At 40.6% G+C, this 12,817-nt stretch overlaps 1 protein-coding gene across 1 annotated transcript in view; it reads right to left on the bottom strand.

Annotated features, from left to right (window-relative positions):
* Positions 1 to 12,817, bottom strand: part of MAPK11 (mitogen-activated protein kinase 11) — a 53,028-nt gene that overhangs the window by 18,271 nt on the left and 21,940 nt on the right. The window contains exons 2-3 of the mRNA XM_081957221.1: positions 8,221 to 8,350; positions 6,698 to 6,756 (exon numbers count right to left, since the gene is read on the bottom strand). Coding sequence (XP_081813347.1) covers positions 6,698 to 6,756; positions 8,221 to 8,350 — 189 coding nt within the window. The remainder of the gene's footprint in view (positions 1 to 6,697; positions 6,757 to 8,220; positions 8,351 to 12,817) is intronic.

Here is a 12,817-nt window from a genome sequence, read left to right as displayed (position 1 = left end):
TTGCTTTGAAAACTTTATTATAACTGTATATATTTCACTGGTACAATTTAAATTTCCAGGCTGTGAATCTTACAAGCATTGGATACAACTAGGGGCTGATTAATGGCCAAATCTTAAATCTTAATTGATAGAGGGAAATTAGGGGTAATTAAACACAACCATGAAATCAGATGCAATGGTTCACTTCTGACGAAAAGAAGATTTTTTCCCCGGTGAGAAGGAAACTTCTGGCTGCAGTGAAGATTTTGGTGGAAGTTTAAGCCAATAGTATACAAGAGAAGGACAAAGGCAAGGGATACTATAACCTCCCTCACCCTCTAAGAAACTGCTTCAGAGAGGTTATCTCAAAGCAAAGGTTATCTAGAACTCTAATTCCTCTCTAACCTAGTATTCAAAATAGTCATCAGATATGATGGGAATTAGATTCCAGAAATATGTATCTGGATAGCCATGAATTTCCCACTGCTGATACAGGGAAATATTGGAAAATAAATGTTAGTCATCTAGGATAGGGGTCCTCAACACCCAGGCCACAGACCAGTCCTGGTCTGTGGCCTGTTAGGAACAGGTAGGGGGTGAGCAGCAATCGAGTGAACAAACCAAAACCACCATCCCTCCAATCTGAGGCAAAATTGTCCTCCATGAACCCATCCTTGGAGCCAAAAAGATTGTGGGCCACTGATCTAGGAGAATAAAATATCAAGATATTGTTGCTGTCGTTGTTAGTCGTGAAGTCAGGTGTGACCCATCATGATCCCATGGACTACGTTCCTCCAGGCCTTCCTGTCCTCTGCCATCCTCTGGAATCCATTTAAGCTCACGCCTACTGCTTCAGTGACTCCATCCAGCCACCTCATTCTCTGTCATCCCATTCTTCTTTTGCCCTCAATCTTTCCCAGCATTAGGCTCTTCTCCAGTGAGTCCCTCCTTCTCATTATGTGGCCAAAGTATTTGAGTTTCATCTTCAGGATCTGGCCTTCTAAAGAGCACTCAGGGTCAAGTTATTATTTATTTATTAGTCCAGATAAGGGACTACTAATCAATACTCTAGTTGTATAAAGTACCAGGCTATGAATTCCCAATGTTCCTTTCAAGACATATCCCAGCCTTGGCTGAGGAAAGAAAATCATTATAATATATATTACTGGAAATAATTTACTGTTTGCGTTAAGTATGCCCACAAATGGAGATTCTGCTCAGAGACTCAAATGAACAGACTATTGATGTTTCCATGGAGCTTCTCAATTCATACTTAAGAGTCTTCCACAAATGGCAACTGCTTGGATCCAACTTCATCATCAAACAAGTGTGTTAGGACCAATTGTCCTCAAGCTGCCATCTGTATGTTGTACCAGCTCAGCTACAGCACCCCTTAAACTATATAATTTACAATTTGCAGTCTGTACTGCTGTAAGTCTACAGGTTTATGATACGAACATTTTCTCATTCATAGGAATTCTTGCCTTCCCCAATTCAACATTGGAGGTTATTGGTAGTTATTGGAGGTTATTGCTCCTGCAGGCAAGTCCCACCTTTTAGTCAATTTCACAATTCCTGTACTATAAAATAAATTGCCTTGGTTGCTTGTTTCCTGATTATGTAACGAACATGCATCAAAGTCTTGCCTCAGACCACCCTAGCTTCTGGGTCAAACAAGCTGTTACTCTTTCTCCACTTCCACCTAATGCAGTGGCTCTTCAATTCAATATACACCCATGGCTACCATTCTGGGAAAATCTAGCAGTAAAACCATGGTATCACAATCTTACTTGCTTCAGAGTGACAACTTGCTGATCAGAGAGCTTTTATTTCATACTTTTAGATCGGGTAATGGAAAGGCACACTCAGGCTTAGGCAACAACAGCTCTTTATCGTAACAGAACAAGTATGTACAATCCAGCGAAAGTTCAGTCTGACAGCAGCCCTTTTATAGGGAGCTGCCAGACCCTTCGACCAATGAGATTGAATCTCTGTTCCCGGAACAGAGGACCTTGGTGGAAACCATTATAACAGTTGCTAATATCTAACACCCGTCCTCTCTTAGATGGAATCAACCGACTTGTGACGTAGTCACGCAGGTAGGCGGGCTTTTTGGTAGCTCTGCCAGACCTGCGCAGTTCAGTCGGAGGGTGTTCTTTGGACAGGTCGGACAGACCTGTTGGCTCTGCACCTTCGCCTGGTGGAAGCTCTTGGAACCTTTCACAGACCGCGGCTGGAGCTTCTAGAGCCGGTTCGCTCGGAGCTTACTGTGGGCCTGCAACACAAGTAGATGAGTATCCCGGTGTCTTTGGGTTTGAGTTGGCTGTGGAAGGTGGACTTCGTGCTCCTTTTGGGTAGGGCTTTGGCTAACTCATGCAGGAGTTACTTCTGGCTGCCTAAGAGTGGAGTTAGAGAGGCAGCCACGGAGTTGGTCAATGTGCCTTCTCCAATACCGACCGTCCTCAAGCTCTAAGAGATAAGAGTGAGGCCCGGTGATGCCTATCACTGTGGCAGAAATCCACAGAGTTCCCCAGGCATAGTTGTGGGCGTAAACTGAATCCCCTATGCTAAACTTCTGAAATTTGCTTGTGGAGTCTGGGGGCGATGCGGCAGAATGGTTTGGGTGTAGCTGGTCTAAGTGGGACCTTAGCCGGCGACCCATGAGAAGCTCAGAGGGGCTTCTCCCTGTAGTAGCGCTTGGCGTGATTTGTTGAATTAGAAGATAATGGTCAACCCGTGTTTGCCAATCTCCCAGGCCCATCCTGGATGGGCCTCTTTTGCAGATCTCACCGTTCCCTCCGCCTGACCATTGGATGCTGGATGGAATTGCGTGACCAGGGCATGTCTGATTCCCTATGCTGCTAAGTAGGTCTCGAATTGCATAGCCGTGAATTGGGGCCTGTTGGCTGAGACCAGGACATCGGGCAGGCCGTGTGTGGAGAAAAGTTTCCGTAGTACCTTGATGACTGCTTCTGCCATAGTGGAGGTCATGAGGACTACCTCTAGCCATTTTGAGTAGGTGTCCACAACTACTAAGAATGTCTGGCCATGAACTGGGCCAGCAAAATTTATGTGCACCCTAGACCATGGTGCTTGAGTCGCTCCCACTCCTTAGTGGGCGCCTCTGGGGGAGCTGGTCTGGACTTCTGGCACGGCGTGCAGGTAGCCACCCATTCTTCGATCTCCCTGTCCATGTTAGGCCACCACACGTAACTCCTAGCCAAAGACTACCTCCTGACAATTCCAGGATGCCCTACATGTAAAGCCTCTAATACTGTAACTCGCAGTTTGGGTGGAACAATGACCCGTCCCCCGCCACAGCAAACAACCATTAATAACAGACAATTCATCTCTTTTACAATAATACATTTTGAAATCAGACCCAATAGGCCCCTTGGGCCACCCCCTCCACACCCAGTTCAAAACCTGTTTGATCGTGGAATCTCTTGCAGAATGGCGGGCAACGTCACTAGATGAGATGGGGACCAGTCTCTAAGCAGTCAATAAGAAGGATTGGCGTCTCAGGGGTAGGGTCTGCAAGTAGTTCTTTGGCACTCTCGTCTTTCAAGGCATTGATACCTGTCACTTCTAGGCCCAGGGCTTCGAATCAGTCAAGCCCCAGGAGGCTCTGCAGGTCACCGCTGACCACCGTCACTGGGAGCTGGCCGCTGAAGTTTTTGAAGTTCACCCGGAAGGTGCCCTGGCCCACGATTTGGACTCGGTTCCCCCAGTAATCGCAAAGGCGGATGTCAGGGGCGCAAAGATGCTGCTTCTTCAGGCTGGGGATAGCCTGCTTGAGTGTAGACCACGGCATGATGGTCAATGATGACCCCGTTTTGATCACCATCTTGCATGGAGAGCCCTCGATGAGGACTGTGACCTTCAGCTTTTTTGACCACCTTGTGCGGACTTGGCCGATTGAGGTGTGGTAGGTGACTCTGGTGTCGCCCTCTGAGCACCATGGTGATGGCTGCCATGCCCCTTGGTTGGGCCTCTGCTCGCAGTTAGGTCGGCTTCTGGCTTCCAGGTCATCATGCGGTGCTTGCTTCTGCAAACCTTGGCAATGTGCCCCTTTTGCTCACAGCGCTAGAAGATGGCGTTGCGGAAACGGCAAAACAATCTGGCATGGTCTCCTCCGCAGCTTGAGCAAGGCGGGAAACATGCCGGCATGCAGCAGCTGTCATCTTCACTGTCTGAGCCCTCGGCCTATGTAGCCTCACGATATACGCGTGCACTTTTCCGCGTGTCTTGTGGAGTGCTTTGGCGCTGCAGGGTTTCTGTAGACTTAACGGCATATTCGGATGCCCTGGCTTCATCCAAGGCAATTTGTAGAATGAGATTAAATTTGACAAGTAATCTCCTCTGTAAATTAATGTCCCACACACCGCATATGATGCGGCCAAGTATAAGTTCGTCTAAGTCTCAGAACTCGCAGTACGCTGCAGCCTTTCTTAGCGCCGCAATGTAATCGTTGATCGATTTGCCTCCCTTCTGATTGCGTATATTAAATTCGTGCTGGCGGACGTGCTTAGACATCTTGGGAGCAGAGTGTGGCCTCAGCGTCTGTTGGAGCACTGACCAAGTGACCGATTGGAGCGGCGTTGGCTCTGATAGGTCTTTGGCTGTTTCGAACACTTCCCATCCACAGTAATCCAGGAACATGTTCTTCTTGTGGCCTTCAGAAAGGCCCATGAGGTCGTTGGCTTCGAGGAAGCAGTCGAACCTTAGCATATATGATTCCCAGTGCTCAGTAACTGGGTCGTACGGAGTCAGTGGGGTGTGCATGGCCATTTTGTGTTCTGAGGGTGTTTAGAGTTTGCCGCTCAAAAATGGCTGTTCGAAGCCGCGCTGAGCTCAGGGCTGGATTACTTGCTGGATTGCTACACTCTTTTTGGTTCGCCTAGTTGCCTTCCAATCCCACCCTCGTCGCCAGTGTTAGATCGGGTAATGGAAAGGCACACTCAGGCTTAGGCAACAACAGCTCTTTATTGTAACAGAACAAGTATGTACAATCCAGCGAAGGTTGAGTCTGACAGCAGCCCTTTTATAGGGAAGTGTCAGACCCTTCGACCAATGAGATTGAATCTCTGTTCCCGCCGGAACAGAGGACCTTGGTGGAAACCATTATAACAGTTGCTAATATCTAACACATACTAATGGCTTACACATTTTCAAATGGCCAAAAGCATACTTTTTACTGAAAGTACTCATGGTACAAGGACATTTCTTGGTAGCAACAAGAAGAGGGATTATTGTTGTTGTTGTTGTTGTTGTTGTTGTTATTAATTTTATTCATTAAACATGAAACTCAATCAATTGAACATTAAAAAATGCATTACAAATACCATTGACTGGTGCTAATGTTTGATACGGGTTGCTGCCAGTGTCTTAGGTATCAACCAAATACATTCTTAAAGTGTACGATGTTCCGAGTAGCACAATTTTTTGCAGTTCCGCTGGTGTTATTGCAGGAAGCTGCAATTTCTTGATGTGTTTTGTAAAATTCTTGGACATGGTACCAAGTGCCCCGATGAAAATGGATATCACCGTTACATGTTTCATCCATAGCCCTGTAGTTTCGATGGCTGGGTCACGATATTTCTTGATTTTTTCTAGTTCTTTTTCTTTTGACTCTGGCATCTCCTGGTACAGTGATATCAATAAACTGTACGCTTCGGACCTCCACAACCGTGATATCTGGCGTATTGTGTTCCAAATGACGTTCCTTTTATATTTGAAAGCCCCACAAGATCTTCACCGTCCCATTTTCAGAAACTTTTTCCACTTTGTGCTCCCATGACTTTTTGGATGCAGGTAAGTCGTATTTTTTACATAATGACCAGTGGATTAATTTAGCAACTCGGTCGTGTCTAGCTTTGAAATCAGTTTGTGCAATTTTGCTGCATTTACATATTAAATGTGAAACAGTTTCGACTTTGTCGTTGCATAGTTGGCAGTTTGGATAGTCGTTATTGTTGTTATTGTTTCACAGCCTGGGACTGGTAAAACCTTAACAGTTCAAGTCTTAACCAAGGTTTTTTTTGTTTCTGTTATTATTATTTAACTCTAAAGGTAAAAAGTATCATTGCAAGACCTACAGGAATAAAGTCAATTGCAGAGCCAGCTTCAAAATGCTTTACGGGGGTAGAGGAATGCAAACAATACTACACCAACATGCCTATAGGAACCTAATTTCCTTTTAGTTTACTATAGCATGTAAAATTTCTCAGAGGGATAACCAGGTTAGTTTTCTGGGGCAAAAACAAGAAATACCAAGTCCTATAGCATGCCAAAAGCTAATCAACTTAACAAAAGATTATGTGATAATAAAGTGGTTAGTTATTAAGATGCTCTAAGTGAGTTGTTTTCTTAAGCATCTTAATCCATTTAACATTCCTTTAAAAATGTTTAAAATTACTGCCCTTTACAAAAGAAGATTAAACAAAAAGATCATTCATCTTACAACATCCTACTTTCAGTAGCAAGCCAAAACTCCTTTTAACTTTCTTCATATCAGAAAACTGTACACCAATAGGTGTACTTCATCATAATTAAATATTTTGAGATTCGACAGATGCAACAGAAAAAGTTAATTACATATTTCATTATATCACTGAAATTAATTCTACTTATAAACATTTGATTTTGGCTATCTAATGCCAATGCTACACATCCCAATAACTTGCCAACTATCAATTTTATTTTAAACTTTACTTACACTTCGTTAAAATTTTCTATTGATGCTGCAGGTGTAAAAACATCTAGTAATCCTATAACCTGAAACAAAAAAAAAAAAGAATTTCTATTTTACCTAATGAAATGCATAAGATACTACAGGATTTTACACTCTGTATTTGCAGGTTGCTAGACAAAGACAATGGAGACTAGAAACAGTAGTTTGGCATACTTTAGTCAACAATATCAATTGTATATAACTGCTGAATTCTAATTGCTAAGAGTGCAATTCTACTTACAGGTTAATTAGGACTGATTTTCTTCTTCTTGTAGCTTAAATTCAGATTGCTCCCAACTCAGAAACAGGTTTTAAGAGATAATGCCTATGTCTACCCACCTCCTATCATGCTTTAAATAGGTCACCATCTTTCCTTTACCTTTTTTTTTTAAAAAAAAGCATTTAACAATAGAGTAAAACATGAAAATATCGATTTATAGAGCAGGATGAAGATACTGATATTGCCACTGGTTTCTACACAACCAGCATTGTGGCTACTCCTGGTTGATTTGGGAAAGATTCAACCTAGGAGGAAAATGGCACTTTGTTCTACTTCACAATCTATGCCCAAATTAAGATTTATTCTGGTTTGTCACTCTAATTTGCAGTAAAACTATGATATGTATGCACAATCCTGGCTTTTCAAGATTGGATGGAACAGGCAAATTTAATCTGGCCTTCTGAAAAAATAGGTCTGAAAGGAACAAAAGAAAGAAGGGAATATATGAGACCCACCCTTTTTGAAATTATTAGGGCTATTATAACTGAACTAGTTCTGTACTCTATAATTATTGCAAAGCAAGCTCAGCTCTTTCTTAAGCAAGAAAAAAAAAAACTTAACGAAATAAAACTTTTCAAGTGAATCCCTGTATATTAATTAGGGTATTTGATCTCACATTATAAATGAACTGATTTGTGTGTGTGTGTGTGTGTGTGTGTGTGTGTGTGTGTTACAATTAAAATGTTAGCAGTTGATGCTAATCATGTAAAAAAAAGTTCTACATTGTTGGTAAATGCATTTCGCCCCCTGCATTTCTATCTCAAAATTCAGCCTTCCCCAAAACACTAAAATAAATGCATTTTTGCTACATTTATTTTGCAGGAATAACTTTAAAAATATCTTTAATGCTATGGCAGTAAATTGTCCGAAATAATTAAAGCCACAGTTCGGGAGGCAAGGGGGGTGGGGTGGGGATAGATCAAAAACAAAATACAGTACATCCTTATTCTTCAGTACTCTTCATTTACCAATATTCCAGTCCTCTTAAAATGAACACTAAAAGGTTACCTGAATCAAACTGTTCAGACCTGCTAAAGCCTGCTTTTGTTAGATCTTCACTTGAATGTGAGGTTAACTGAGGATGCACACCAGTGTAACAAGTGTTCAAGTGTTTCTGCTAAATTATTCTTCTATATGAATGTGGAATTTTCTGATTACAGTAAAACCGAACAAAAGACAAGCTGCCATTTTCTATTGGAGGTTTACATAACAGCATCTTTCCACTTACATTTTCATGTTTCATGTGCTTGAGTAATCTAAGCTCGCGGTAAGTCCTTCTAGCATGAATAAGGGACTGGAAAGGTCTTGAAAGCTTTTTGACTGCCACCTTCTGCCTTGTTTTGGTATCATAGGCTGAACTGAAACAAAATCAAAATATATTTTAAAATTCATCTCAAACGTTTCAATTTATTTTCACATTTCAATCTGAAACCAGCAATTATTTTAGTTCTATTTTCAAACCGTTATGACCGTTCATTCATTTCATGAAAAATGCAACTTTATTAGAACTTAGCTTTATTTTGCACATCGCTATTATTAAACATTAAACATCCATATATAACCCGGCTACTTAACTAGCAACGAAGCTGCAATGCTACAATACGCCTTTCTATCAATCTATCTCAAACACATAGAAAGGGAATTTCCCAGAATTCCTCTGGATCCCTTTCTAGCTCCTAGTTCAGGGATCGGCAGCCATAAACATTCAAAGAGCCACAAAGGTCCTAACCGGAAGTCCCCTGTTCAATTCTGGAGCTGACCGGAAGTCTGGTTCTCCCACCGTAGAGTCTACTCCTAGAATGGCACCCTTTTTCCTCTGTCCTAATTGAAATCCCTATCAGTTGTGGAGCCGACAGGCGACAGGGAGCCGCAGCAGAGGGATGAAAGAGCCACATGCGGCTCCAGAGATGCAGGTTGCTGACCCCTGTTCTAATTTTATGGCACTGCAATTAATTTGAGTAAGATATTACATATTTTTTACAAACAGATCAGCAATTTCAGTTTAAAAGCAGATGTCATCAGAAACTGGTGACTGGTTACAGTGCATTCGGTATAGGTGTTGTGAAAGAGCTTGCCTTGTTACCACAATTTGCTTTGTTTCTCCTTCTTCCCTGGGAACAGAAAGACCAGGTAACCTATTATTCTGTATCCTCTGCAGTAAAGATAGAGACAAAGAACTCAATGAGGTTCCCTGCAATCTTCACAACCTTCTCAAACATCCATTTCACTTCTTTATCCGCCAACAGCCCAGCTGTTCTGTTGCTCATTTTGTGTTTCAAATGTATGTAAAGAAATGGTTTCCTTTAATAGTTTTTACCATATGTCCTTCAAATGTTATTTTTGCAGTCCTTATCATGGCTTGCATTTGGAGTTGATCAGAGTTTGAGCTCCTTTTTTCCTTACAATTTTTCCTTATCTAGAAGCATGACTTCTTAACTGTTATAGCTTCCCAGATGCTACTACTAGGAAGCCATGTTGGCCCTTTTCATCCATTTGGTTGATCTGTTCTTCTAATGCAGAATACGGTCTAGCAGAGAATGAGTTATTATGGCTTTAATTAACCTTCAGGCACTATGAAGTGATACGAGTCTCTCTTCACTTTTCCCTTTTCTTGCCTTTTTTTTCACGAGTTCTCTCGTTTCTGAAATGCTTCTCCTGCTGAGTCATCAGTGACAGCGTTGGTCCTTACTAGTAGTTTTTCATTTGTTTGGTTGCTATATGTAAGAGCAACCAAACAAGAGTAACCTAGTTACTTGCGGGATCGTATTCTGCCCCATACATCCCTGCGACCAATTCGCTCGCACAGAGAGGGGCTCCTCCAGGTGCCGTCCGCTAGACAATGTCGTGGGGCGGCGCCTAGGAGTAGAGCCTTCTCTGTGGCGGGCCCAGCCCTGTGGAATGACCTCCCTCCGGATATTAGGAATACCTCTGACCTCCGCTCCTTCCGTATTAAGCTTAAGACCCACCTATTCCAAGCAGCTGGCCTGGCTCAACTTTGATTTAACCATATCGCTCCTGACGGGTTTTTAACTGGGTATTTTAATTACATTTAATTTCTAGGGGTTTTAAATACAGTATTTTAATTGTTTTTATCAATCGATCTCCTCCTTATGTATGTATGTATGTTTTAGTGTACCTTTGTTATATGTTTGTTTTGTTTACATATTTATTTCGAATGTTTCGTTGTACGCCGCCCCGAGTCCTTCGGGAGAGGGTGCGGCTAAGAAATAAATATATTATTATTATTATTATTATTATTATTATTATTATTATTATTAGTGTCACTGTTTCCAAGTGGTTCTACAGCAGCTGCATCTCACAGCAGATCCTTGACACCACTTAGAATTACAATAAGTATAGAGCTGTTTCGCCTCTAACTGGTTCCAAGACTATTCTCAGGCACAATCACTTACAATTATTTAACAGTCTGGTTTCTTTGTCATCATCCATTCTTGAATGCCCACAATCTATGCACAGATAACTGAAGCCTCCCATTGTTACAATAACATCTCCTCTGCACGCATTCCTAATTTCTTGCATTCTCTCAGGATCAATATTTTATCACAGGGATCTCATCTTCCAATGCTTTCTTAAGCAATATCTCTCCCACCTCATCATTTCCTGTTCTGCATTCAGGACAAATCTGCATTCAGGAATGACTGTCTTTCACTATGTCAGGCCTGCAGCCAGTTCCTTTTGGGATCTTTGGCCTGCCACACTAATATTCTATTCAACTGTGCTGTTTCATCAGTGGGAAATTGGGAGGGGGATAGTAAGGAGTAGAATATGAAGTTGCCAAAATAAAATTCCTTTCTAGACTCCAAGGTCATCCTTTGCCTTTGTACCTCTGCACCTGACCGGAACTGGATGGGTGGAACGGCCAGCATGGCAGTGGAAGATTGGACCATGTGATGGACTTGTGGGTGTGGGGGCAAGATCATGAACTCTCAATTGGGTGGGGAAAGCCAGGAAGCTCAGATGCGGGTTGTCACAGCTGTGACAACATGACTCTCTTAATAAATTGGAACTTAGAGCAATACTTTGCCTTGGACTCTGATTTAATTTTGGATGTTATTTGGAACCCTGACACACTATTTCATTGGGTTTTGTGTTCTTGTTCACAATCATTATTACTGCTATTTATTATTATTATTATTATTATTATTATTATTATTATTATTATTATTATTATTATTATTATTATTATTATTATTATTATTATTATTATACGATTGTATCACAGCGGCCAGTTGATTCGCCGGATTTGGCATTGATTACTAGTCGGGCCCCACCCAGGGGCCTAGGACGTCGTAACGTATTTTCGTAATATACGTGCAGATCCAAGCAGTGCAGCTTTTTGCATTTGACTGATGGTGATTTTGTCAAGTTTTAACTGTTTTAAATGTAATTCCAGTGCTTTTGGAATAGCACCCAGTGTGCCGATTACCACTGGAATTACCACTGCTGGTTTGTGCCATAATCGTTGGATTTCAATTTTTAAGTCCTGGTATTTCGTGACTTTTTCATGTTCCTTCTCCTCAACTCTGCTATCACCTGGTATTGCGATGTCTATGATTGTAACCTTCTTTTTCTCAACCAGTGTGATGTCTGGTGTGTTATGCGCTAGTACTTTGTCTGTTTGTATACGAAAATCCCACAGGATCTTGACCATCTGATTTTCGGTGACTTTTTCAGGCTTATGTTCCCACCAGTTTGTTGTTGTTTTAATATTATAATTTTTGCACAAATTATTATTATTATTATTATTATTATTATTATTATTATTATTATTATTATTATTATTATTATTATTATTATTATTATTATTATTATTATTACATACTTCATTCATTAAACATGAAACTCAGCCAACTGAACCTTACAAAATGTATTACAAATACCAGTGACTGGTGCTAATGGTTGATACGGTTTGCTGCCAGCATCCTATTATTATTATTACTATTATTACTATTATTATTGCTATTATTATTATTTCTTTTATTCATTAAACATGAAACTCAGTCAAGTGAACATTTAAAGATGTGTCACAAATACCATTGACTGGTGCTAATGGTTGATACGGTTTGCTGCCAGCATCCTATTATTATTATTATTATTACTATTATTATTTCTATTATTATTATTATTATTTCTTTTATTCATTAAACATGAAACTCAGTCAAGTGAACATTTAAAGATGTGTCACAAATACCATTGATTGGTGCTAATGGTTGATACGGTTTGCTGCCAGCGTCCCATTATTATTATTACCATTATTACTATTATTATTTCTATTATTATTATTTCTTTTATTCATTAAACATGAAACTCAGTCAAGTGAACATTTAAAGATGTGTCACAAATACCATTGACTGGTGCTAATGGTTGATACGGTTTGCTGCCAGCATCCTATTATTATTATTACTATTATTATTTCTATTATTATTATTATTTCTTTTATTCATTAAACATGAAACTCAGTCAAGTGAACATTTAAAGATGTGTCACAAATACCATTGACTGGTGCTAATGGTTGATACGGTTTGCTGCCAGCGTCCCATTATTATTATTACCATTATTACTATTATTATTTCTATTATTATTATTTCTTTTATGCATTAAACATGAAACTCAGTCAAGTGAACATTTAAAGATGTGTCACAAATACCATTGACTGGTGCTAATGGTTGATACGGTTTGCTGCCAGCGTCCCATTATTATTATTACCATTATTACTATTATTATTTCTATTATTATTATTTCTTTTATGCATTAAACATGAAACTCAGTCAAGTGAACATTTAAATACCATTGACTGGGGCTAA

Source organism: Natrix helvetica (assembly GCF_964273705.1).
Source record: "Natrix helvetica genome assembly, chromosome: 6".
NCBI classification, from domain to species: domain Eukaryota; kingdom Metazoa; phylum Chordata; class Lepidosauria; order Squamata; family Natricidae; genus Natrix; species Natrix helvetica.
Note: the sequence above shows the minus strand (reverse complement) of the source record. Positions and strands in the feature narration are given on the sequence as shown.